General features: G+C 35.6%; 2 protein-coding genes and 1 long non-coding RNA gene across 3 annotated transcripts; 1 reads left to right on the forward strand and 2 right to left on the reverse strand.

Annotated features, from left to right (window-relative positions):
- Window positions 1-322: 322 nt before the first annotated feature.
- Window positions 323-4,536, forward strand: Alg10 (alpha-1,2-glucosyltransferase Alg10). The gene is made up of 4 exons (XM_076312535.1): window positions 323-788; window positions 987-1,329; window positions 1,399-1,538; window positions 1,636-4,536. Exons 1-4 carry the CDS (start codon window positions 612-614, stop codon window positions 2,368-2,370), a joined length of 1,395 nt encoding a protein of 464 aa, XP_076168650.1. The 5' UTR covers window positions 323-611; the 3' UTR covers window positions 2,371-4,536.
- Glcat-p (Glucuronyltransferase P) lies at window positions 2,606-25,881 on the reverse strand. The gene is made up of 5 exons (XM_076312536.1): window positions 24,963-25,881; window positions 14,933-15,141; window positions 14,022-14,403; window positions 11,334-11,491; window positions 2,606-7,269 (listed from the first exon to the last, which is right to left on the reverse strand). The coding sequence occupies exons 2-5, from the start codon at window positions 15,131-15,133 to the stop codon at window positions 6,871-6,873; spliced, it is 1,140 nt and encodes a 379-aa protein (XP_076168651.1). The 5' UTR covers window positions 15,134-15,141; window positions 24,963-25,881; the 3' UTR covers window positions 2,606-6,870.
- Window positions 8,101-11,310, reverse strand: LOC143147357 (uncharacterized). Its single transcript, XR_012992243.1, has 2 exons — window positions 11,187-11,310; window positions 8,101-11,112 (listed from the first exon to the last, which is right to left on the reverse strand). It is a non-coding gene; the product is annotated as an uncharacterized LOC143147357 (long non-coding RNA).
- Window positions 25,882-26,796: the final 915 nt, after the last annotated feature.

Consider the following 26,796-nt stretch of genomic DNA (forward strand, 5'->3'; position numbering starts at 1 on the left):
GAAAATCATTTTCCGAACAATTTACACACTGTAACAATCATTATGAAATGTATTCCTGCTCCTATACTGTCCACATTCATTGTTCGTTTTGTACTTGATACATACCATTCTGTATTCATTTTTTCAAGAAATATTGTCTATTTTCGGACTGAACAACATGAATGGAACACGAAGCAATCTTTTTAAAATCAATTTCGATTGAAATTTTTTTAGGCGATTCTCATTCCTGCGCATTTTTGAATGTGTGTCGATAGGTTGAGTCATCGATTTGAATGATCGATTCAACGTTGACTTCAGAGAACTGCGGAAGTTCCGGCAACGTCAACAGATGTAAACTACTAAGTGCTCTATAATTTGATGGAACACGTGTTTTTAACATTAAGACTTCAAAACATCATTAATCGTTTCAGTGTAGTTACTCGAGAATTTATTTGTATAATTATGTAACAATACATATGCGATTGAAACAGACAGTATAAAAAATTATATCTTTAGTTGAGTGCGAATTGGACTCAAGAAAATCGTCAGTGTTCAATGTGTTATGAATTTTATAATGTTTAATTTTATAACATTATTCATAATATTTAATTTATCTTTTCGTTGCTAAAACAATGGCTCTACCGGTTGAAATAAATTTTCAATGTGTACAGAAATTTTTGATATTATTGTCATGTTCAAGTGTCGTAGTATTATTCATTTATCTAAATCATGTGCAACCGTATTATTTTATTGACGAGGTTTTCCATGTACCTCAAACTTTGCAGTATTGCGCCAGCAATTTAACACAGGTATGTTTTTGTTAATTAATTTTTATTTTCTCATGAAAACATTTATAACGCGTTAACACTTATTTGATTAATTATTAATTACTTGAAAGTTTTAATTAAATTTTAATTTTATTTAATTACACTCTTCTAAATCACTGTAAAGAAAATGTTTTAAACTAGATTACAATAAATTATATTTGAGGAGTATATTATTTTCAGTGGGATCCCAAAATTACTACTTTACCTGGGTTGTACATACTTGCAACCTTGATATTATCACCTTTAAACCTCTGTAACCTTTTTTACATGAGGTGCATAAATTTGCTTGGAACGTTTGTAAATCTTTATCTTGCGTATAATATATTTGAACAAATTTCATTATCTTGTCAGACACAAAAATGGAGCAGTTGGATGAAACTTACTGTGTCTTATAACATTATGTTTTTTCCACCTTTGTTCTTCTGGCATTTTCTATATTACACAGATGTTGTGTCTGTTAATGCAGTATTGTTAATGTTATTGTTACATTTACGTGAACAATTTAAAATGGCAGCTTTTCTAGGTACGTATAAAATGCCATAAATTGAAATGCAATAGTTTAGAGGAAGAAATTGTAATTAATATTACACAGGTTTCTTGTCTGTGTTATTTCGACAAACAAATATTATCTGGGTTGCATTTGTCACTGTGGAACGTACATTTGATTTGTTAGATCATAAAATGCATAAATCAATTTCACGTGAACAATACAGTTCGGTAATTTATTTAAGAGTAAGTAGATAATTAACATAGATAAACTGGAATTATCTAATGTATCTAAAGATAATTTGCTCATTGTCACTTATGTGTAATATTATATAACTTTTAGCTGCTATGGAAAAAAGTAATAGAAGAATGTCATGGATGGGCTTCATTTGTAAGATTTATTATTCAGATGTGTGTAGAGTTGCTTCCATATGCAACAATATGTTTAATATTTCTTGCATTTGTTATTTGGAACAAAGGTATTGTGGTTGGAGATCGCACAGCCCATGTTCCTACTATACATATTCCTCAACTATTATATTTCTCTGCTTTTCTTTTTTGTTTCTTATGGCCATATATGGTTATTCATTGGAAAAACTATCTCAATTTTATTCAAAAACATTGGATTTTTGGAAGTTATTTTTTGATATTTTTAACTGTAGTAGTTCATTCTAACACACTTGTTCATCCATATGTATTGGCCGACAATAGGCATTATGTATTCTATTTTTGGAATTGGTTTATGGGTAGATACAAGCTATTTAAATATTTGTTAATACCTATTTACTCGTTTGCCCTATATACAGTATATTGTGGAATCAACCATTTGAGGTTTATAACACAAGTTAACTATGTTTTAATGGTTTCTATGGTTCTTATTCCTCAGTTACTTATAGAGCCACGCTATTTTATTATTCCATATATTCTTTATCGCTTACTTATTCAGAAACCAAAAAAATGGCAAATTATCATGGAATCGATTACCACATTAATAGTGAACTTCCTACAATTCTATATTTTCATTAATAAGGTGTTTTATTGGAATGATCAACCTTACCCTCAAAGGATATCGTGGTAAAGTAAACAAAATTAAATGAGTTATATGAAGAATCCCAACAATATAGTGGTACAAAATAGTAGTATTGAACTTTCCAATGATTGTGAAGCATGTTATTTCTCTAATAAATACTATTTTGATATTTTGCAAATTAATTTGTCATAATACAGTAACCTTTTCAGCTATGTTTAAGTATTTGTATAAAACGATACTAAACCGTGGCGAAAATGAAAGGTCTGTATGGACATTATATAAATTAGAATATCACATCATCATTTATTACTTTTGTTACATTTTTCTATAAGGAACAGTAACTAACTAACTAAGCGTGAATTATCGCTCACACGCGGTAGGTTTCCTTTTCTTTTTACTCACACCATTTCTACATAACTTTAACAACGTAACGCGACTAGCAAACGATTCGACTAAAATCAATCAGCGTAGTTTGTACTTACCAAACACCGTGTAAAAATTCGTATGAAAACGAAACTGTGAATTAAATTTCTACGATCATCGTAACATTCCTTCATTAAGTTATTCAGTTCCGGCTTTGTTTAAATTCACAAGTAATGCCATAATTAGGATATGTGTCAATCGAAACAACGATACTCGTAAAACGCGAGTAGAAACGGTATGGAAAACTTTCGAAGTGTTTGGATGGATTTAAACTTTTCAAACGCCATTAATTTCCTACAACTCTGCGATCACGATTAACTTCGCCTATCATTTTTTCGCGTGTTTCACGCTTTCAAAAGTTAGTTTCGAAAATTTCATTAAAAAACCTTCTTTGCGCTCTCAGTCTTATAAATGTATTGCACGCATTTGCACTGCCATAGTTTACGCTTTTTATCTTTTGCTCTTTTACGAGTATCGTTACTATGCTTCATTATCAGACGTAATCTTCATCGTATGAAAATTTTTATGGTGGAGGTAAGCCGTTTGGTGGCCTTGAGCGGTCAAACTTTGTTGCCGCTTCTGCGTCCGTGTACCATGGCAACGAAGACAGTATAAGGAATCCAGCAGCGGTTTTGGCAAGACTGAATATAATTACTTCATTCAACTGCGTTTGTTACTAATTTCAAATTTTGGAAGAGATTAACAAAATTAGGAAGCGTATACATTTGACAACTGATGTAAATAATATGATTTGTATGCTAATAGCACACGAGCGTGATCCAGCGTGCGATTGAGTCTATAAAAATGAGTGCTTATCGCATTACTACAACCATACTTTTTCAGCCGCGACTTTTTTTTTAGAAAGAATGAATGATAAACGTTGTCCTTGCTTGCATCGTGTACAAGGATTTAGAAAAGAGGTTAGAAATAAAAAATGATGTCGCATTTATTGTCGAAGTTAGCTATTAGTGCCATGCAGTTAATGTTCTCTCCTTTCGCTGTTAAACGACTTATTTACACGCACGACGTGTATACAACTGTACGATTATCAAACAAATAAGAAAACAGGAGTATATCGCGCGTTTGAACACGCACGTGTGACGCTCCGTGCAAAACTACCCAAAGTGCGCATGCGCCATTCGAGCGCGGTAATACTAGACACGATTCGAATACTCGTAAATATCGCTAGTCTCAAAGCAGCGTTTCTTTTTTTTTTTCATTTCTTATGATAAATATTAAATGTATTACCGTCCGATTTTATAATTGTTAAAGTCATTAGCGTTCACTTACGCAATTATGTGACTCGTGGTGAGTCAACTTTACCTAACAACGAATTTATTGCTTTCACCGATATTTTCGCTTAATCGGGTTGTGGGCAAATCGCAACAACAGAAAACAACAGACACAATCGCTGCTGTTGATGTGATTAATGATTTTTTACACATTATGTCCGCGAACGTTTTTAACGAAACTATGGGCAATGTCGATAAATTGTGGCTAGAATAAGCACGTTGAGCTATTCGGTCGTATAGCTAATAGGTTTAGCCACTAAAATCGGCAATGTTAAATATTAGAAGAATCAGAAGTTTCTTCCGTTTTACGGATTCGAAGAAATTTTATAATACATAATTGCACGATCGACATTGCTGATGTTCCTGGACTAGAAGACAATATATATAAGACGCATGTTGCAGCCGAACTATTTTTCTCGAGCAACAGGGGCGGAGAGATGAAACTTTTGAGCGACTTTCAATAATTAAAAACTGACGATAAATCTCTGTGGTTCAGAGATTTCCCTATATCACTTGTATTACTTTGGTAATAAATGTTACATATTAAGATACTGATTCAAGCGATCTGCTACAACCTTACAGTGAACTATTTCGATTTAATGTTAAAATAATATTTTAATTTTTGATATTCAAGGAATACCTACATGCTTAGCATGTCATTGACTTCGATGGTTAATAATAAAAAAAAATTCAAATATCTCGGTACAGCGTTGTCGCAGATCTTTTGAAACATTTTTCGTTACATTGTATTTCTCTTTTTTTCCTACCTACGCATGCATTCGATATGAATATTTGCACTTCACGATCGAAATTTCGGCTGTCTCGAACCGTATAACAATCGCTATTACTTTTTATGAAATTTCAGAGTCCCTTAAAACTCGGTGTATATTTAAAGTCTTATCGCACAGATGTTCGTTATAGTTCATTCATAATTGGCTATCTCGTAATATTATAATATACATACATAGGCGATTATTTTTCAAAGAAATATAAAATATAGCAATCTCCGAATAAATGAAACAAAATTATTCCCACCACTAACGAGAACGATAAGATATATATCACTCGGAATCGAATTTCATCTGTTAACAAATATTTAAATTTTTATAATTGTCTTTCTATCGTTATGAGATTTATTGTCTATCGATCAGCCATATTGTTCCAGTGAAAATATATTCAAACGCAATTTTATTTGAACTATTTTTAATCATACGTAGTTGAAAATATACGACTAACGTATAATTAAGACTAGTCCGAACAAGTCAGTGGGTAGAACTATTTTCATTGGCAAAATCTCACCAATATATCGCTAATACTCTCACGAAGACGTACATAATAAAAGACATAAAACTTTTAATCGACTGCTTTCGGTTCCGAATGCAGGTAATCTGAGATTCGCTCGCTGTTGGTTTTTCACTTTCGGTGTATGTATTCCGTTCACTCTTATCGGACGGTATGTGCGTGGCTTTGCCTCAGCTCAAGGTAAAAGAAAAAAAAGAAGACCTACACGTTGAACCAAAATTTGACCTTCCTTGATAACTGAAACGCCGAGGATTCGACTTCGTTTCAATTATCTGGAGATCACTGTAATACAAACAAATAACTTGAGAAGAACGAAAAACTAAATTGACATAAAGAAATATAAATCTTAAATTTTGTATATATACAATACAAATAAATGCCATTTTGCGAAGGAGCTGATACACGATAGAAGTATTGCATTGCAAAACTAAAAGTTTTTATCTACACTATATGTACATATGAGTTTTTACCTATATTTGAGCATACTTTTAAGGGATGGATACTAGATGATAAAATAGGACGAACATCAAGACTAAGGAATTTTTCTTTTTAAAGTTTTTCACGTCGAAAGATTTAATTAGATCCTGAATAAAATTGTTCCATGATTTTTTCAAGATTTTTGTCATTCGTAAATATTTATGAAAATGTTTCAAATAAACTTTGAAATTAATAATTCTGAACCACAAAAAAAACTTCGTACGTAATTTCGTAATTCTTGATTTTCGTTACATTTTGGCTCGTAGATTTGCTCCCTAAAGGCATGCCCAACTATAGTTAAATACTGCTTATATACAAAAGAAAATGTTTTATCATGAGACACACACTGAAACGTAATATTTGTATAACGTAAGTACAAAAGGATTATATCTATTCGTCTACTCTAATTAAAAATTCGAGGAATCTTGGACACTTTGTTTCTCAAGAATGCACGTCCATTGGTCATGTATCAGACTCACACCCACAGACAAACGTACAAAAAGCAAAAACGATTTGCAAAGCGAAAAAGGAAGATAATGTAAGATGTTGTACTCATCAGTGAATTCTTCCTATTACGATTCTCTTGCTCCTTATTATAATATCTTTGCTTCGCCTAACTTCCAACTGAATCTTTTCCTTTTCATTTTTGCGCTAATTGGTCATTGGCCTACAGGGAACGTACTAATTGTCACAACTAAAACCTAAGTATTAATATATAAAATAACTATTAACGCTACTCTTTACAGAGCTACATAATAGCGATAAAATTGACCGCACGCTTCCGGTTTTTCCCTGTTCCCTGTTCTGGACAACTCTTGGAGTTGCAGAGAGGAGCAACATTCAGCGAATTCTTTGCGATCGTTACAATAACGCAAAAGAAAAAAAAAAAAAGAAAAACAAAAACTCATTACTACACCGACCGTACATTACAATACTTCAGGCACTGAATCACTTTGTTCGTCGTACTTGTGAACGATTCCCATCGCGTATAAGCAACGTTGAGAAACTACATCAAACCCGGAAATCTCTCTCGTGCGGAGTCACGGATCCACCATCATACTATTTGCTGTTTCAAATTGACGAGGTTTGTTTCACCGTACAGATTCAAGTCCAGCGAGGCGCTGGGCTCGTTCTTCTTCGTCTGTGTGTGCCACGCGAGCACCTTGGTGCAATTGTCGGCGAGAAATTCGATATCCTTCGGCTCGAGGGGAGCGAGGCTCTTCAGGAAACCGTCCTCCTCGTATCCGGCCTTGAACGGCATGGTGGCGTTCGGCCTTTGAAGCAAGAACTTCACGCTCACGGCGAAGCCTGCCATGTCGACCGGGAACTTCCGACCAGCGATCCAACCATCGTAGAATCCAACGAATTTTCCGTTTTTAATGATAGGCGAGCTCAGCCCGAACTTCGTGCACAAGCCCACCGGGAACATCGAAACCCTCTTCGTTTTACGAATCTGAAATACAGAACACACGTAACATTAGTTGTATGTTGTGCACGGAACGTGAAACGGTTCGACTAAGTGATCGAGATGGAAGATATTGGTCGTTAAAGGTCACCATTGCGCGCCTCACCAAGTACATTCACCATGGAATTATCGTTCTGCCATTAACCTTTCACTACGACTATAAGTGAATAAATAGTAAAGCGTACGTTACGTTTGGCTAATATACATACACTATAGTCGCTCCAGATGAGACACTATTCATACACAGGTGATTATAGTCGCTCTAGGTGAGACACTATTCATGTACGAGCGATTATAGTCGCTCTAGGTGAGACATTATTCATGTATGAGCAACTATAGATCTCTGCGAGTATTCGTACAAAGAAAACTATAGTCGCTCTCCACGAGACACCATTTATTCAGAGACGATTATTCGTGTTCGGATTATTTTTTCTTACACGTTGAATTATTTTTGAAAAATTTTTCATTCTGACTGAGACCGTGTTTGGACTTATTTTTGACGGGACAACCTCGTCGATCCACTGATAATTATATTAGGTTGTTTGGAAAGTCATTTCGTTTGTTTTTTTTTTTTTTTGGTGTGTATCACCACGATTTTTTTAGAGTGTATAAACATTCTATTAAATTATATATTCTCCATTTTGGAAAATGAAATGACTTTCCGAACAACCCAACATATATATTCTCTTAAAGAGATAACGAGAATTGTAATGTCACTCGGAGAGACAAAAACAGTAGGAGGAACGATACGGTGCGTTTTATCGAGGGACAAACACGATCTTTTAACGAGGAATTGCTTGTAAATTGCGTATCACCGTGTGAATGGGGGAACGATATTTATTCTTTGAGTATACAATCCCAGTATTTACATCATGTTTGTTTCTCTATTTCGTGGATAAATTGTTCGAGCTCCCTGTCTTTGAAACACAATGGGCGGGGCGAAGATGCGAGAGAAAGGGTGATAAAATGGTCAAGCGATATGTTGGGAGGAGGGGGGTGAATGGCCATTCAATGACCTTGAGTGGTCAATGTTTTTAGTCCCAAGGTTTTTTAATTGTTTTAACCTTAGCGACGTAAAGATGAGAAAATTAATTTTTTGCCCCACAAATACCATGACGTAAGGGAAATGTTCACATTTTTGTGGAATTATCAGAGATTCGCACACAAGTTTGGTCGACCATTTTCTACCATTGGTCTCTTTTTGTGTGAAAGACTGTCGATCAAATCTGCGAACAAACCCTCGATAAACCTTTAACTCCATGGGTTCCTTACGGGGGAATGGTTGCCAGACCAAGCTACCCCCTCTCCTTCTCCTCGAGCATCTTGGCTTGTGCGCGCTTGAGATAAGCTGCGTGAAATCAGGTGCGCAGAATCATTATGTCGTTGACTGTACAGCAAAGCGACTCTAACCTTCCGAAATGTTTAATTTAGACGCGCCAGTTGCACGTATCGCAATGAAATTAGAATGATTTCTTACTAACTTTGCGATATGTAAAGTTTCAAACAGATTATTCATTCCAGGTTTAAATTAACTCTTCGATAGGCGAAGACGAGAATTTAACAAATTCTCAATTTCTTTTTAAATTATAAGAGAATTTAATTTAAATATTTTTTTCGTAACATATTCCCTCCAGTGAGAATCTACTACCTGCAGCCCTTGCTGGCTCGGGGTGAAATATATTGTACATTGAGAATGAATTTCGATAAATATAACCTACATACGAGTTCAATGTATCGTTATGAAATTACAACGGAGTATGCAAAATGCATTAAAATGTGTGGAATTTTGCATATTTCAATTGTAGAGTATGTGTAATATACAGGGTGTCCCAGTTTTTCCCCGTAAAACTTTGCCAGCATATTCTGAGCAAAATTAAAAAAAAATATTATACATAGGCTGTTAAATAATTTAATTATAAGAAATTATTTAACAGCATAGTACACTATGCATACCAATTTTTTTCTTAATTTTGCTTATAGAATATGTTGGCAAAGTATTGAATTGAACTATATTTAATAAATGATTGTTAAATCTTTGGCGTGTATTGTCATTTCATAACAATTGGTGCAACTTGCCCCGTTTAAACTAGACGGTTTGGAAAATTAAGATATTAAGTTTGATGTCACGCACTCGTCAGAGTTTTGGCGCGCGAGAAGATATACTTCGAATCGAGATATTTGCTTCTTACAATTACGACGTGACGATTTTAAAATTTCAATTTTCTAAGACAATATTTTCTAAAAACGGCTGAGTATTAATCGCTAATAGTCTGAAATGTAGAGTTGAGCTCTACATTTTATGCTTGGTTCCATGTGATCCGGTGTAATTTGCTTAGCAGATATTTTTATTTCAGGAAAGAGCCAATGTAGAGTAATGCTCGCTTAATTTTCAATAGAGTCGTCTCGCCTAAATTTCAACGACCCATCCCCACCATTCCCCCCGCAACCCAATGTCTCGAGTTGAGCGTAATCCGATCCTACGAACAAAGACGGTGAATAGATATAGCGAGAGTAAGCGAGAAAGAAATAGTGTTCCAAGCAGCGACGATCGACCTGGAGCGCTTAAAAAAAAAAACCTTGCACGCATTGCGTCGAATCGTTTGATTACACAAATTTTAATTTATATATTTTTCACTTTATCTTTGTAACAATGGCGTGAACAGATTAGTGAGGTTCCATAGGATTAAAACGAGCCCAAACACGGCACAAATTGGAGATTTTACTATTGTTCTATTATTTTCCCTATCTAGAATATTTAAATTTATTATGAATAAAGTTCGTTCGATTTACGTCGTGTTTGGACTCATTTTGATCGGCAGGACCCCACCGAGCCATTAATAGCGTTGTTATAAAGATAGAATGAAAAACTGAAAATTTTTTATTTTTGTAATTAAAATTCATCCTAGTTCTTTCTACCTTTCTTTCGTTATGTTGAAGTAATGGCTACGCCCTCGACAAAGATAGAGAGCCACGGGACAATTCCTGGAGTAAAATCGCAAGTATGCTTCACGATTATTTCAACCCCCGATTTACTTAAATTTAAACGTGCATTAATGTATAAGGTAGACGCGCGAGGAAATTGCGCCCGGAGTTAAGACGGGTCGTATTCGTTCAGGGGCCATTTCCTCGAGTGCGAGGATGTATGTACATCCGTCTCGTACACGCCCGAGGAGAATGAGATTCATCGTAACTCTAGACGCAATCTTCTGGCGCGTGCACCAGTAAGTATTCGCGAGAAAGGGCAACCAATAGACGACTCTGTTTATACGTCTCCATCGAGCACATAATATGCGTGACTTTTCCAGTGACCTTGAGCAGTCAAATTATCTGGCGCCGACACCGTGCCACATAGCAGTATTGCAGATATTTGTAACGCACAAATTCTTCTAAAGAGTTTAAAAAAGAAAAAAAAACGGAAAAACCATTTTTTTCTACAAAAATTTTTCTATTTCCTCTTTTTCTACTTGGTTGTTCCACTCTTCTTTCTTTATTCGTTCCTACTGTTTTCTTTTTTCTTTTGTTCCTACTCTTCTTTTATTTGTTTCTACTCTTCTTTGATTCGTCCCTACTATTTTCTTTTGATTTGTTCCTACTCCTCTTCTTTGATTCGTTCCTACTCTTCTCCTTTGATTTGTTCCTACTATTTTTCTTTTATTTTGTTCCTACTCTTTTCTTTTTACTTGTTCTTATTCCTCTTCTTCGATTCGTTCCTACTCTCTTTTCTTTTTCATTCTCCTACTGTTCTTTTTTAATTTGTTCCTACTCTTCCTTTTAGACTCAGCTTTCAGACGGTTATCCGCTCGATGAAACATTTCATAACCGATATATGCTCTGCGATAAAGAACAAAAGAATTATGTTAATTGTCGCGTCGGAATCAAATTAATCGAAAAACTATTTTCGTTACGAGTACTCTGCCGCAACATCCTCGAACGTGGCTCGAGTCGTGCCAAAAAATCTCTGGTGGTGGGGGAGTGGGTCGACCGGGATTATTCGATCCGTGGATGCCTGTATTGCCGCACCGTGCGCTCTAATATTATTCGGATCGTTGTACCTCGTCGAAAAGTGTGATGTCGTACGTGTTGTCGTCATCGGCGAAGTAAAAGATACCGGATGTCGCGTTCGCCCTGATCCACTGTAGGCCACGGTTCCTGTTCGACACGCCTCGCGGTTTCGCGCCCTTCTTCAGCTTGTACTTCTCGGGCATCGGGGCTGTGAAACACACACAAAAAAAAAGAAGAAAATTATCACAGAAAAGTACCGCACCGTCCGATATATAAATTAGCACGTTCAAAGGCCGACACGGTGTTCTCGTTCGAGAGCCTCGCGGCTGCATATTTAACGCGCGCCGCGGAGAGGTATAAAATCAATATAACGCTTTTTCGTCGAGACCTTTGCGGCTGTTCCAATTAATTTTCCCGGCCGACATGGCCGATCGACGAAATTAATTTTCACGAAACACTACTACTACACCCGCGATTTGCACGCGTTCAAAATTCGTCGACAGAGTGGTGCTTTGAACATTTTCGAAATTACCCGTATCTCTTTTAAGACCACTTAACGGGTAAATCTATTTCACGGGCAACGGACGGGTGTACACGGAGCGATCTATTTTAATCTGTAAATAGATACACTCGAGAAAAGTGGACAAAAAATCTGTGGGTAGAATTATTGGAATCCATTTTCTCTGTACCGATCCCGTTGTTGGATCGTATGCAATTCTAAGGTGGTTTAAGATGGATTGATTACATTGCATTGTATTGCAGAAAGGTTTTAATTCGACGATATAAGAAATAATGAATAAACGAGTCCAAAGGACGTTTCACCCGGTGGTCTTCGAAGTAACTAACAGATCGTGTACAGTGATGTGAATAATTATACCTTTAAGGGAACATACTTGATATATTTTAAGGTTAGAATCGACTGACGAAGATTCAAGGAAGACAGAATCCTTGCAGGTGGCCATTGAATGACCAAAAGTGTTTGAAAAAGTTCTTGTTCGTTTTCAATATTTTCTATTTGATGAATCGACTTTCTCGTAGATCGTGTATAGTTGGGAGCTGGAAAGATGACTCCTGGATTAAGGGGAACGTAGATAGGGACTACCTGACTAATTTTTAGTTACAATTAGTCGTAGGGCCTTCGAAGACCGACTGAAATCCAATAAGATTCTCAATTTCTTCCAGAGGTCAACTTCTAAGTTCCGCACAGTACATTGCTGGCTCGCGTTGAATGCACAATAGATTCTAAAATGAAAATATTGAAGGTTAGGACACTTTGAACATTTTCTGTAATCGTCATAATACTGTTTGAACGACCATGGGGGGACTGCGCGTGGGTCCAAACGGACCCGTAATGCGACCTTGGACAAATTTTCCGGTAAAGAATACTTGTATAATTGTAAATCACCCCAAAATGTCGATGAACAAAGTGAACACTTTGAATATTTTCTGTAACCGTCACAATACTGTTTAAACGACCACGGGAGAACTACGCGTGGGTCCAAACGGACCCGTAATGCGACCTTGCGTAAATTCTCCGGTAAAAAATACTTGTACAATTGCAAATCACTGCGAAACAAAAATGTCGAATAATAAAGTGGACACTTTGAACATTTTGAACTCTCTTGAACCCTCGCAATACCATTTAGACCACCACGGGAAAACCTCAATACGATTCTCAATTCCTACCAGAGGTCAATTTCTAAGTTCCGCACAGTACATTGTTGGCTCTCGTTGAATTCACGTTAAATTTTAACACAAGAATTACCAAGGGGGTAAATTTTTCCTCATTTGAAACTTCTTTTGAAAATTACTTAATTATTAACGGTGTCTTCGCCCACAATATTCATCAACAATTATTAAAATAGACAACTGATGGTACCTGTAACTTAATTTGCTAAACTACCTATGTACCACTTCTAAAATACCTATGTGATCTGAGACCAGTAGGAATATGTTCACTGTGTGTAGTTCTAGTGTTAAACAATTCCAAAATGAAAATATTGAAGATCAGGATACTTCGAACGTTTCCTTTAACCGTTCATAACCGTCCTAAATCAAGGTACACATGCAGGACGAACGTTCATACGATGCTCTTTAACCACTTCGGTGTCTAAAACCCCTAAAGGACGTTTATGCATCATCCTGTGTAATTATTCGCACCGCTGTAGGACACATCGAGGTCGCCTAAATGGTATTGCGAGTGTTAGAGAAGATGTTCAAAGTGTCCACTTTGTTCTTCGACATTTTGGGGTGATGTACAATTGTACAAGTATCTTTTACCGGAAAATTTATCCAAGAAAATATTTATACAGAAAATATTCAATGTGTTCACTTTGTTCATCGTCATTTTGGGACGATTTACAATTATACAACTATCTTTTACCGGAAAATTTACGCAAGGTCGCATTACGGGTCCGTTTGGACCCACGCGTAGTTCTCCCGTGGTCGTTTAAACAGTATTGTGACGGTTACAGAAAATATTCAAAGTGTTCACTTTGTTCATCGACATTTTGGGATGATTTACAATTATACAACTATCTTTTACCGGAAAATTTATCCAAGGTCGCATTACGGGTCCGTTTGGACCCACGCGTAGTTCTCCCGTGGTCGTTTAAACAGTATTGTGAAGATCACAGAAAATGTACAAAGTGTCCTAACCATCAAAGAGGACAATTGGCGAATATCGCTAGACCATGTTTCAAATGGTACTCATTGGAGGTGGGACCTGATTTATTTACCAGTCAAGTGATCAAACGTCAATCCCGTTCGTTCCAGCAACCTGGTGACTTGTTTCGTGGCGATGTTCGCGTCCTCGATAACGAGCCAATGGACGTTCCTCACCAGCATCAGCGTGTGAGACATCCTGGTTAGCTCTGGGATCTGCTCCGGCCTGCGGTACGTAGGCGTGATTATGTACAACGGTTCCCACGTCTCGTTGGACACCAACGGATGCTGTTGGACAGGTGTCGTTGGTGTCGAGGATCGTAGAAATTTCGAATTGTTCACGGGTAGCTCCAAGATGTTCTTGTTCAGATGGTTCACCAGTTCCTGGTACAGCGACGCGGTGACGTCCGGGCTGAGCCCGTTAGTTTCTTGCACCCTGCGTACCGCGTTCCTGATCTGCGAAAACAGAGGGGAGACGTTAACAAATAATGAAGCACGATGCACCAGAGCGACGCTCGTACGGACCAGAGGCTCCCCGCGCGCCCGGTTCCCTCTCCAACTGTCCCAGTCCCGCGCAACGTACCCATGCTGTTAGTGGAACCGTGCAACACTAAAGATGTCTACTTGAGATTAAGACTGTCGCGAATCATACTCGAGATTGTTTCACGCTAATGGAGACCGTGTCCGAGAGGCTCACAATCATCGGTGAGCAACATAAAATGGACATTTTACAAAAAAAAAAGACAGAAGTCGAAAAATTAACACACGTTGACAGTGTGTGGTCTCTAATGCATTGCAATGTATTTTTACATTGTTTCAACGTTCTTGCCCCCGCTAGCCTAGAGTGCACCCTGAAAAATCACGGACGATGAACACGGTGCGCGTGTCATAGTTGTGTTCGAGCGGAAGCGAGGGGACCACCAAAGTCTCGCGAGATCTGGCTTGGACAACGACAGTTTGAAAGCTTTCATCTTCAAAGGCTTACCATCTCCTCTGTGAACTTGGACGACCTGACATAGCTCTCCACTTCCTCCTGAGAGAGGACCGGGGTGTCTTCGGCGGATCCGCCGGTGTTGAAGTCGTTTATCTGATCGAATCGGATGCCGGTGGACAGATGATACTGGTATAAGACCACGAACACACCTATCAAGACCAACACCCCCATTTTCATGGATGACTTCATCATATCAGAACCTGGACATTGAAAAAAAAAGAAACTCTTTCGAAGTACGGAATATACAGTGTTCCCCCCCGCTTAGATGTCACGGAGTCGTCGATCAACCATCCTCGGTTTCAAGACGGGTATAAGCGAACCAAGAACAACGATCAGCGAGTAACCGAAACTTCAAAGCGATCACGCACATCCGTGCGACAGTATTGAATTTTCTATATCTTTTGTTGTATCTTTGTGAAAGTATTATTAACGAATTGGCGAGGTTTTCCCGATGAAAATGAGTCTAAACACGACCATATTTGAACGCATATGGACTGTCCGTCCGCGAGAAAAAGCACAACGAATCACCGCTCTGCTTTCAGTCTACTAGTTCCCCCACCATCGCACGCGGCGTTGCTATTGACCGAGAACGGTGACGAAAATCGGCCAATAGCGATAAATTAATCCGAATAACCGATAACACTGTCGTAAAGATACGATGTAAAATATCAATATTGAATTACAACTATATCATTGGTTTAAACAAATTATGAATAATGTTGCCGAAATAATCGGAAATCGTCGACGATATCATAAGATAATTATCGATAATCATTCCCAAATTTCCATATCCACTAATAATGTTAACAGATAATAGAATACACAAGATAACGATGATAGCACATAAAGTCGATTATAATCATATTTATTCACTTTTAGTTTCCATCGATAAGCAAACCACGTGAAACATTATGCACCGAACATAATGACACTCGGTAAATAAATGCAGTTCCCAGTACATATAATGGCATAAATACAGTAGTGAAAAATATTTAACGCACGTCAAGTGTGCGATACGAGTGAAATCATTATTTAAATTAGTTAAGTTGTTCGTGATAATAATAATTCTTAATTAAATAATCGTCACTGAGAGTGCTCTGCAATCTAGAATCAAAAAATGTAATTATTTGATAAAAGATTACATACAGTTTTACCGTCCCTTTTATTACTATCTTATTGATTTAATCGCGAAATCATTGCCCAAAAATGCGATCATTGGGAAATATATAAAGAATAAACTATCTTCCGAGAAGCAAAAATAATTATGAAAGGTGTTTTATCAAATATAGGCTAATTACTCGTAAATTATTCGCTGAATGGAAAAATTGTTGAGATAAGAAACGAATGATTTCGAGGGGGGCATAAGATGATGTGATTATTTCTTCCATAAATGGACGCGCACAGGTAGTATGAAAGTTTTGAAAAAATACATCTTTCCATTAAAAAAAATGACCTTCGTATCACCTATACGCATCCACCTACAGAAAAAATAATTAAACAATTTTATGTCCCTCGCGAGGTCATTTATTTCTTATCTGAACAATTTTACCACTCAGTGAATAATTTACGAGTACTTCACATTTATCGATTAAAATTAAACATCCTGAACAACACACGAATATTCTCCAGCTCGAACAGCAGACAGACGTGTATTTAACCCTCGTTGTACCACGTCTGGGTCTTTTCAGACCCAGAGAGACTTTTATATTACTCAATTACAGCGTCAGTACAATTTTTTTTTTTTTTTTTTTTTTTAGAAATTAAGAAAGGTACTTATACATAAATATAATACAATAAAGGTGTGTGTGTGTGTGTGTAATTTTATTACTTTGTCGTATCTATATATGTATATTTTTTAGAAATTAAGAAAGGTATTTATGATCTATCTGTATGTATGTATGTATGTATACACACACATATATAACAATTTAGAAAGGTACTTATATATATATATATATATCATAAATACCTTTCTCAATGTCTAAAAAATATACGCATATAGATGTGACAAAGTGATAAAATTTTTAATGGAAATATTTGTGCAAGGTCAAATTACGGGTGCGTTTGGACCCACGCATGGTCTCTTCCATGGTCGTTAAAACCGCCTGGCATTGCGAGGGTCGACAATCAGCTAACCGAACGTCAAAGCGACAAAACCCACGCGTACTGGCGCGATAAGCTGTTAATGCAAACTACAAATTTTTTACGTTTCTCTATGATTACTTACAGCAATTTGGTACGTTGTAATCATCGTTGACACTAAAGTAGAAGAAACAATAACACTTTGTACTGTTCGTAACCGAATTTTGATCGATTGAAGAAAACTTTTTCAATACAATACTCCTACCGAGCACATAATCCTTCGTAATGTATTTAGAGAGATCGAAGAACGATCGTCTCGGTCGCGCGGAGAACCGATAAATCTCGATTGAAAACGCACGACGTGTTAGAACGTGAAAATCACGCGAATTAATTGTAATTGTTTCACGAAGTTTAACGAGCGCGTGTAATTGGGGAAATGTGAACTAAAGTTGTAGAGGAAAACGATAAGATATATCAGCTTCCGGTGATACGTTTTGCGCCCATGCGACGATAAAGCACCGAAATATACAATCGCTGTTCCTTTTAACGCCGCGACGTGATATTTTCAATGCTCTTGATGGTCATTGAGAAACAAATGTCACTTCAGTGACGCGAAAGAATGCAAACAAAACGTTTCGCAAACATACTTGGAGATTGATTAGTAAGAAAAATTTATTGCTATCGAGAACATTTACGAGGAATCAGGCAAAGGAAATATTTGTATTGCAACCAACAACGAGCGAATTTTTATAAAAAGAAATCACTAGCTAATCTTCGAAGTATGCTACCTCTTCCGTGCGAGATACTGTAAAACTATTGTTTAAAATTGATACTCGAGAATTGGTTTTAATTTACCGAGAATCTTAATTAAAAAACAAAAGAAAAAAGAAAAATGCGGTGAAGTGGAGATTCTTGTAAACGTGATAATCGACAGCCTCTGCCAATGTTTTATACACTAGTGTGCACGTATTGTTGCTGCACACTGTTTACTTGTAATAACTCAGTCACGTTGCAATAATTCAGAGAAAGAAGTATCGTTGCACAAGGTACTTATATATATATATATATATATATATTCGTTGGCCAACGAATTAATTAAAATACATATCGACGACAAAGGTTCGACGAACTCGATCGAATTCGCAAAATCAATACATTAATTACAAATTGCTATGAAAAGACAAGGTGATTCAGAAAATGGATATCTATACTTTAGGTGGTGAATCTACGCACTAAGATGAGTGAAAAATGTCCTGTGAACGTATGTCCTATATACCTTGGTTTTCGAGTTATGGATGATCGAAGATAATAATAATAATAATAATAATAGTAATAATAATAATAATAATAATCTGTTCTGGTTATAATGTTCAAAGTACCCGCATTGACCTTTGAAATTGTTATTTTAGGGCCGTTTAAAATATCTGGTGTATTTAACGGATGTCAAAAATGTACTGTGCGCAGTTGAAAAGATTACCTCTGAAAAAAATTGAGAATCGTAACGAGTACCGTTTAACGTTACCGAAGATTGTAGGTAATCTTCGAAGGTTTGTTACTAACAATAAGTAAAAATTGTTCGACGCTGTCCACGTTCTTATATAACACGGTACTAGATCCTTCCCCGATTCAAGTGTCATTTTTCCAGTTCCCAACTGTACACGATCTGCGAGAAACGTTGCAAAACGGTTACGAAATTACTCGCGAAACTTTGAACGTTTCCTTCGATGGTCCACGATTCGAAAACCAAGGTATGACAGAACATACGTTTATAGAACACTTTTTTTTTGAAAAAGAAACGTGTGCAGATTCATCCCCTTACTTTTTAATCACACTGTACAACAGCGAGGAAATTAAGAAGAAATCCAATGGAAAAATTACGAAACCAACCGCAGGAAGGTGGTCGCCACAAATGTGTACCAGTAGTCAGGTGTATCATACGTGAAAGAATAAAATATAATGAATCGAATGCGAAACGATTCTCGGTTATCTACAGATAACTATAAGAATTACATTTCAATTGGTGCAACAATACGCGATAAGTGTGTGGCGTTGAATACACCAGATTTTCATTCGATTGAAAGAGAATTTATTCAATCACATTGTTTGAATGTTACGTCCACGTGTAGGAAAGAAATAATATGAAATAATAAAGTTTACTTTTAATCGACGTTTGCAAACAAAGAAATTATATATATATATATATATATATAATAAATAAATAAAATAGTAAATTTTATTATTTCGTATTATTTCTTTCCTGATGTACAAAACTATGTATGTATATACGAATATTTTTATACCAGGGTTCGAAATAGAAATAAATATTTACATTTTCTAAATTATGAATTTTAAAATTATTGAGAATCACTGCCATTGTTATTTGTAGAAGACGTGTAAGTACTTCCAAAAAGTTAGGGCTCTTACTCGTAATTACAGATCGGTAAACAATCTTTTGCATAATATGTTTAACAATAAATGGATCTTCTGGTTTGTCACCGCTGGACTTTTTCTTGTGGGAATATATTAAAATTGTTTACACCAAACTACTGAGAAATTTGGATGACTTGCAAACTGAAATAAAAGAAGCACGTGCATATGTAGAACAACATTGGCAGAAACTACCAGGAATGTTGTCTCAAAAATGTATTTTTCTTAATGGAAGTCACGTTGAACACGTTATGTAATCATATCACTATAACATAGTAATAAATATAATATTACGAAATGTTAAATGTATTTCTTTTACTTCTGACCTTGTATGATCTTGAAGAGTCACAGTATACTACATGATTGAATTCATCTTAATGTACGCTTTCGTATGATGTAAAAAAATAAGTAGCATTCCATTTAAAAAAATGGAGGTCTAATATGTTTCTCGAAAAATATAAAAAATTGAAATACAGAATCACATTGCCAGTAAAATATAGTGTAACTTCCTCCTCTTTCGCTTTTCTTTTAACGTTTACTGTTTACAAAAATAAAAAAAAAAGTAACGCTGGTTCAAATTATCGCGAACAACCTGTATATCTAAAGATTACACACCTAAAATTATTCAATTTTTTCCAAAATGCAAATTCATCCAAAGATAACTTAGATATACATGTATGTATATATACCTACATGAATATATAATTTTATAATTTGACGATACTTTTTACACTTCGTACTGCATCGAGTTAGTTGATGAATATTTGTAAACATATTATTGGACGTTGCTCTTTCAGCCTTGGATCAGAATATATATGATACTTGTTATCAATATTTACTTAATTTGTGTATATTGGATTTATTGTCATCTTACACATATTGATTCTTCAACGATAACTTTTTTTTAAGTAATTATTTACTTTTCGTCGGGAAAAATTGTTTGTTTTGGAAGTTTTCATATCGCGTTAGTAACAATAAAAATTACTTAGGTTAAAAATTACAGAGTCTTGAGACCATGAATTTAATCGTAGTCCCAGAGCTACCAAACCGCTTAAAATATTTTCGATGCCTATGATAGAGGATATCTTGCTGCAAAGATAACACAGAAATAGTTTGCAAGGTTTAACGAGGGCAATTTCTCTAATTATCATCTTCTTGGTTCCCTTGAAAACGCTTTAAATTTTAATTTCCCCAAATTAAAATAATTGAACAATTTTTTTAATTAGAGGGGTTTGAAAGATTAAAAAAATTACCAGAAGGTTGGGGAAAGGTTGAAAACAATGGCGAGGAATATATAATAGAATAAATATTAAATATTTTTGAAAGAATAAAAATTCTACATTCGTTGGACACTGCGTGAACTTATGATACTACCTAATGGCAATTGTCGATTGAACTTTTAGGGGTAAATCGTCTCTAATTATACTACTCTTACCACATCTTTTTTAAATTGCCAAGGAAAGTTATAATACGATTATAATACGAAAATCTCTCTGGGTCTCAAAAGACCCAACTGATGTCGGGGAAGCGCATATGGAAAAATACTTAATATAATAAATTTTGCAAATACTTGCCAAAATAATAAATTTTGCAAATACTTGCCAAAATAATAAATTTTGCAAATACTTGCCAAAATAATAAAATTTGCAAATACTTGCCAAAATAATAAATTTTGCAAATACTTGCCAAAATAATAAATTTTGCAAATACTTGCCAAAATAATAAATTTTGCAAATACTTGCCAAAATAATAAATTTTGCAAATACTTGCCACAACAATAAATTTTACGAATACTTGTCAAAATAATAAATTTTGAACAAAGTGATTATTACCAATAATAATCAGAAATTCCGGCATACTCGTCGATAAGACTGATCCAAAATATTTTGACTTAGCTTATCATTCGGAAGCGGTGCTTTTTGGCTATTTTGTTAATAAACATTTCGTTAACACTAGTACCACAGACAGTGAACGTATTCCTATTTGTATAAGACTAACACACGTATCCTCGAAGTTAGACATTGATTCAAGAGTAAAATTTAATTTATGAGTACCATTATTTCGATAATTGTCCACGAATATTTTGGGCAAAGATATCGTTGATAATTAAATAATTTTCAAAAGAAGTATAAAACAGGTCAAATTGACCTTTCTGGTAGTTTTAGTGTTCAAATATCTTCAATGAATAAAAAGGTAGGAATTTATAATTACAAGATTTATAATTAAACGTTGTAAATGGGTTACTAAATTATTAGAAAAAATTGTCAAAATTATGAGATCTCCTTGTTTTTAATCCTCCAGCAAACACACTGGGGGCTTACTTTCTCAGTATCCGTCCTAACAAGGAAAGGTCAGGATTGGAATTAAGGCTTTTTGAATGAAATCGAGCTTAAAATGTAGGGGACGATGAGCATAAACAAACGCTGAACTATTAAGTGTCAGTGCATCTAACCGTTTTTATAGTATATAGTTTTTAAATTTCTTTCATTTCGAATCTAGATGAAAAATATCCTCCAATGGAAAATTCTATAGGATAGATTATTTCAATTTTATTTATTTTTCACGTTTACCATCGTTTAATATGTCTTTTCGCACATTAGATAGACTTGAATTTTAATGTTGACAAAACACCATGTCCATACCGTCTTTTCCAATATTTTTATTTATGCATATTAATATATGCTTATTTTTTCTATTTTCAATAGGAACAAGAATAAAGTTCGAAATAGTGTCATTAGGCTCACCTTGTATATATCATAAATAAAAATTATGAATATAACAAATTGCGCTCTTAAATTGTGGATCCAAATAAATAAAAATATTGTAAGAAGTGGTACAGATATGATATTTTGACAAATTTGAAATTTGATTTTTTCGTATTAACATATTTTAAAGAGAAGTGTGAGTAAAGTAAAAATATTAAAATTAAAATACTCTTCCACCCCAAAAAAAATTCGAACCTGGGACGCTCAGGATTATGGTTAGGTACTAACTATATTAATTAATTTTTGTTGGAAAAACACCTGTTTCGATCTTACTCTCTGGTTGTAAATATTTTTGAATTAACCGGTATGCTGATCATAAATGAGTAAAAATTCAATTAAAACTACAATCTGAATTTTACGTTGAACGAATTAAAGCTTGTTTAAATAACTGATAATGGAATTAAGCTTGTAAATATTTCATTCCTCGCTTTATTCTTCGAATAAAATTTCGCTCATCTTTAATATTTACATTATAAGTTGCTACATACAGTGAGTCGAGAATTGTTATAACTCGTTCTTCTGCAATTATAAATCACAACTTTTCAAATTTTTTTTTCGATTTTGTTATATTGAGCTTAAAATGATGTATTTCCAAGTAATAAAAACTTACACGCAAACAAATCCTAATTTTGAAGATAAACATCTGTTTCTTCCAACTATTCGAAAAGTAAAATAATAAGGAACAACAATACATCAAAAACTGAAAGCGATCCAGGTGTTTCAACGTGTTTCAACAACTACAACTTAATGTAACACAAAATGCGGCACGTGTTCCTAACACATTAGTAATAGACAGTCTGTAAAGAATACCACGTGTGTTCAATGTATAGAGTTAGAATAAACATGAGTCTCCATGTTCACTATTAGTGGTATTCAAAAGGTAATTTTGCAACAGGAATTTTTTTGCAAGAAACGTACTTCTCGAAAGAAAATAATTTTTAAAAATAGTGCTTCCTGAATAGAATAATTTTATGGTATTCTTATTCTCGTTTAACGAATTTCATAATGTGCTTAATGGACTATTTATCAAACATTACAGTATCTAAATTTAACACTATTTTCGTGAAATTTTGCACGCTTGTAAACTTAATTTATCTTAATTCCTAGGACTACAACCAGCGTACTTACAATGAGTTTGTTTTTATTTAAAAAAGTGTCTCATTTTTCACCATAAAATTTCGCGACTTTTGTTTCGAACACTTTTAATATTATTTTTGAAACTAATAGCTACGCTATAAGCAAGAGAATGTGCCACATTTTTGTTCCAATTGAATTAAAAAAAAAAGAAATCAAAGACCATGAAAACGTCATGAAATACTAAAGCACAAATGACAACCATGAAAACGCATTTTTTACATCCTTTGCGATACATCTCAACAATCATCAATAATATCAATAGATGCTAATGATAAATTTTGATATAAAAAGTTCTATATCTTTCCCGTTGAACACTTGAATATATGTAGAATATTCTACTCGTTATTTATTATACGAAAATTGTATTTTATTTAAGTTTATCACAATTATTGGTATTTTTATCGAAAAAGCGATGTTATATTTCCGATGAAATGAGAATACCTTCGACACGCGACGACAATTTTTCTAATCAGCGCGTGAAGTTTCAACGATTTTTCCCGCCACGAATATATAGCAATCAAGAAAGCGAAGAAAAATACCTTTACTTTCGTTAGTTCGAAACACGTGTCTCTTCCATGCGCGCCACTGGGAAACTGATACATAGTATACTTATCTGTTTAAATAAGTCTGCGCTTATTTCGTATCCAAGATTAAATTGTTCTACTTTGAAAATGTTTGAACACAACCGAATATAATTAATCTCAAGGTGTGAATGGAGGGGCAAAATACGGTAAAATTTCCAACACGCGAATTTGCATAATTGAATCAAAGGATTGGAAATGGTCTGGTAAACGATCGATTAGACTTAATTTAACGGCGCAACAAACGTGCCTCGCATATGTGGGTCACGAAAAGCTGCAATTCTCCATCCCTTTGTTAACCCTTTCGATTCAGCGGCGCCACCGGCCACCGGGTGAATTTCCGTTTACGTTCAGCGAAGTCTTGCCTTTTGTTCCCTCGAAAGAATTCTGTCTACCTTCAAAGAACATTTCAATCGTTCCTAAGACGCCTTTCCCTCCTTTTTTGCACGACATCGCGAAGATTGTCAGCTTCGAACGAGATCGAACGAGTTCGAAGATCATAACCTATTTCACAACCGTTTGTTTGGTATCGTTTCGATCAGTTTCTCCTATTAATCGTCTGTGTTACGGTTACGATAATAATCGCACTAGTCCTGGCACAACGACGCTCGATATACAAAAACAAGACGAATAGCCTAATATTTCCCCCTCCCAGTTATTGACATTCGATACTCGCTGGTACTTCGCGTTTTAGTCGACGATTTTAAATTATTCCTTCGTACGATCGTACCGATCGGAATATCGAGCTAAAGAGTCACATCGATACGTATTTATGCATAGCATATAATCTGTCATCGCGTGACTGTGAAAAAAATTAACAATCTCCTTGCAATGCTTGAGTAACACTTGAGAATCGAGTACAGAACCGTTGAAAAACTCGCATTTGTTTCCCGCTTCGTAAGCAATTGCGATATTGTTAATACAATCGAGCATCGGTTCCTTCGATCGATTAGTATACACCTTCTGATACATGATCACACGGTCTGATAAATGTTCAACAACACCCATTCCATTTGCACAATTACTCACCTGATAATTGGCGTTCATACTTCGTTCACGAGTTGTGATCGTTGTGCCTCGTTTACGTAGCTCGCGACTGGAACATAGGTGTGCGTGATACACACATGACAAGAAATGCTGTTACGTTCGCCGATGTATCGTCGTCATTTCGTGTCATTAACGACTGGGACGCGACGAATCTCAAATTGAAACTTGACGCTTGCGACTTTTCGCGTCGCCGGTGACTGGTCGCGTCTCGTCGACGACTGGGCTCTATGGAAACTGATCGTTCTCGACGAAAACGCACGGTTCACGCACCGTTGAAACCACGTTGCCTCATGATTTTCAACGAACCTTCTTCCAGTTCTCACTACCGGGCTTGTTTCGTTTTCGATATCGTTACCTCGAAATAACTTCGTCAAGCGGTCTGTCACCATCGACGATGTCACGCTCGTTTCATTGGACAAAAAACTGAACTACGGAAGATCACGGGTTCCTTGAAACGTTCGAGTAAACGGGAGTGCATGCGTCGTGTTGTTCCGAATGCTTGAATTTTCATATCACGACCGTTCCCGAATGACCGGTCGACGAATATACGTTGTCACTAACATCGGTCGAAGAGAGGTTTTTCTCCACTTCGACATCACTGATCTTCGGTTTCACCAACCTCCTGGCAGCGCTTCGATCGTTTGGCAAACGTATTTTTAGCGAGCAGCTTCGCGCTGCTTCGAAACATTGGCCACATGTCGCCTCGACTTTTCCTCGTTAACGACTTTGCGGTGTTCAACGACGAGTCGTGACTGGTCGATTGTTTTCCCGGTCGCGTGGCCTGCTGTTACGTAGCCGTTCGTGTTCTGTCAGCGAAAAAAACAAACGCACCGCAAGTACCTGACGGAAAAACTTGACCGAAAAAACGACGCGACGGATCTCCTTCGTCGGTCGACACTGAACTAGCTTCCCCGTCGCATTCCCCTTGCAATATCCGTCTACGTTCGCATAGCGCTACCCCCCACTATTTTGTTTCAGCTGGCGCAGTAGCCGACGTTGTCACTGGCTTGTATATATAAGATATATATATATATATATATATATATATATATATATGTATATATATATTTATATACATATGTGTATATACATGCATGACGTGTACGTAGGTGTATTGTGTGTGTGTGTGTGTGTGTGTGTGTGTGTGTGTGTGTGTGTGTGTATATATATATATATATATATATATATATATATATATATATATATATATATATATATATATATATATATATATATATATATATATATCTATACTTTTATATATATAGGCACGTGTCGCGATATACGCGATGCATCGAATCACGTGGGAGAATGTATTTGACGCAGAGTAGGCGTTTCTAATCGATCTCCGAAACAGGTGCGTGTGATCGCTAACGATCGCTCGATCCTATTAACTCATTATATTAACGTATTATAATTACCACGTATTAATTATTTTTGAAACGCTCGATTACGATGTTTCATTTCCAAAACTAACTTTCTAAACAGTAATTTCGTAATTTAGTTAATAAAGTAACGAAACAATTGATCACGATGATAGTAGATTTATATTATCGATAAAATTTGAGTATTTAAGTATAAAAATTGAAACATAGAGTTTGTTCTTAAAAAAAAAGAACGACCAATATTAGTATATTCTCTATAATAGTTACCAAAAACATGCGTACGATAAATGATATTTTAATTGTGTATATTTCCGCAACTTAGATGAGCAATCTTTTAAAACACAGGTCCGTGCCTAGATATTTTGATGCCCCGGGGCAAAAAACGGGATACAACGCTTTTCGACCATTTCCTTTTCGGTAAATGTGAATGC

Source organism: Ptiloglossa arizonensis, chromosome 5 (assembly GCF_051014685.1).
Source record: "Ptiloglossa arizonensis isolate GNS036 chromosome 5, iyPtiAriz1_principal, whole genome shotgun sequence".
In the NCBI taxonomy this organism is placed as follows: domain Eukaryota; kingdom Metazoa; phylum Arthropoda; class Insecta; order Hymenoptera; family Colletidae; genus Ptiloglossa; species Ptiloglossa arizonensis.

What these genes read in the sequence shown, in the direction of transcription:
- Glcat-p (XM_076312536.1), bottom strand. Translation starts at nt 15,133, where the DNA reads ATGATGAAGTCATCCATGAAAATGGGGGTGTTGGTCTTGATAGGTGTG. An exon ending in CCAAGTTCACAGAGGAGATG is followed by an intron (nt 14,404 to 14,932) that starts GTAAGCCTTTGA and finishes CTGTTTTCGCAG; the next exon opens with ATCAGGAACGCGGTACGCAG. An exon ending in GACGTTTGATCACTTGACTG is followed by an intron (nt 11,492 to 14,021) that starts GTAAATAAATCA and finishes TGTGTTTCACAG; the next exon opens with CCCCGATGCCCGAGAAGTAC.
- Alg10 (XM_076312535.1), top strand. Translation starts at nt 612, where the DNA reads ATGGCTCTACCGGTTGAAATAAATTTTCAATGTGTACAGAAATTTTTG. An exon ending in GCGCCAGCAATTTAACACAG is followed by an intron (nt 789 to 986) that starts GTATGTTTTTGT and finishes TATTATTTTCAG; the next exon opens with TGGGATCCCAAAATTACTAC. An exon ending in TAAAATGGCAGCTTTTCTAG is followed by an intron (nt 1,330 to 1,398) that starts GTACGTATAAAA and finishes AATATTACACAG; the next exon opens with GTTTCTTGTCTGTGTTATTT.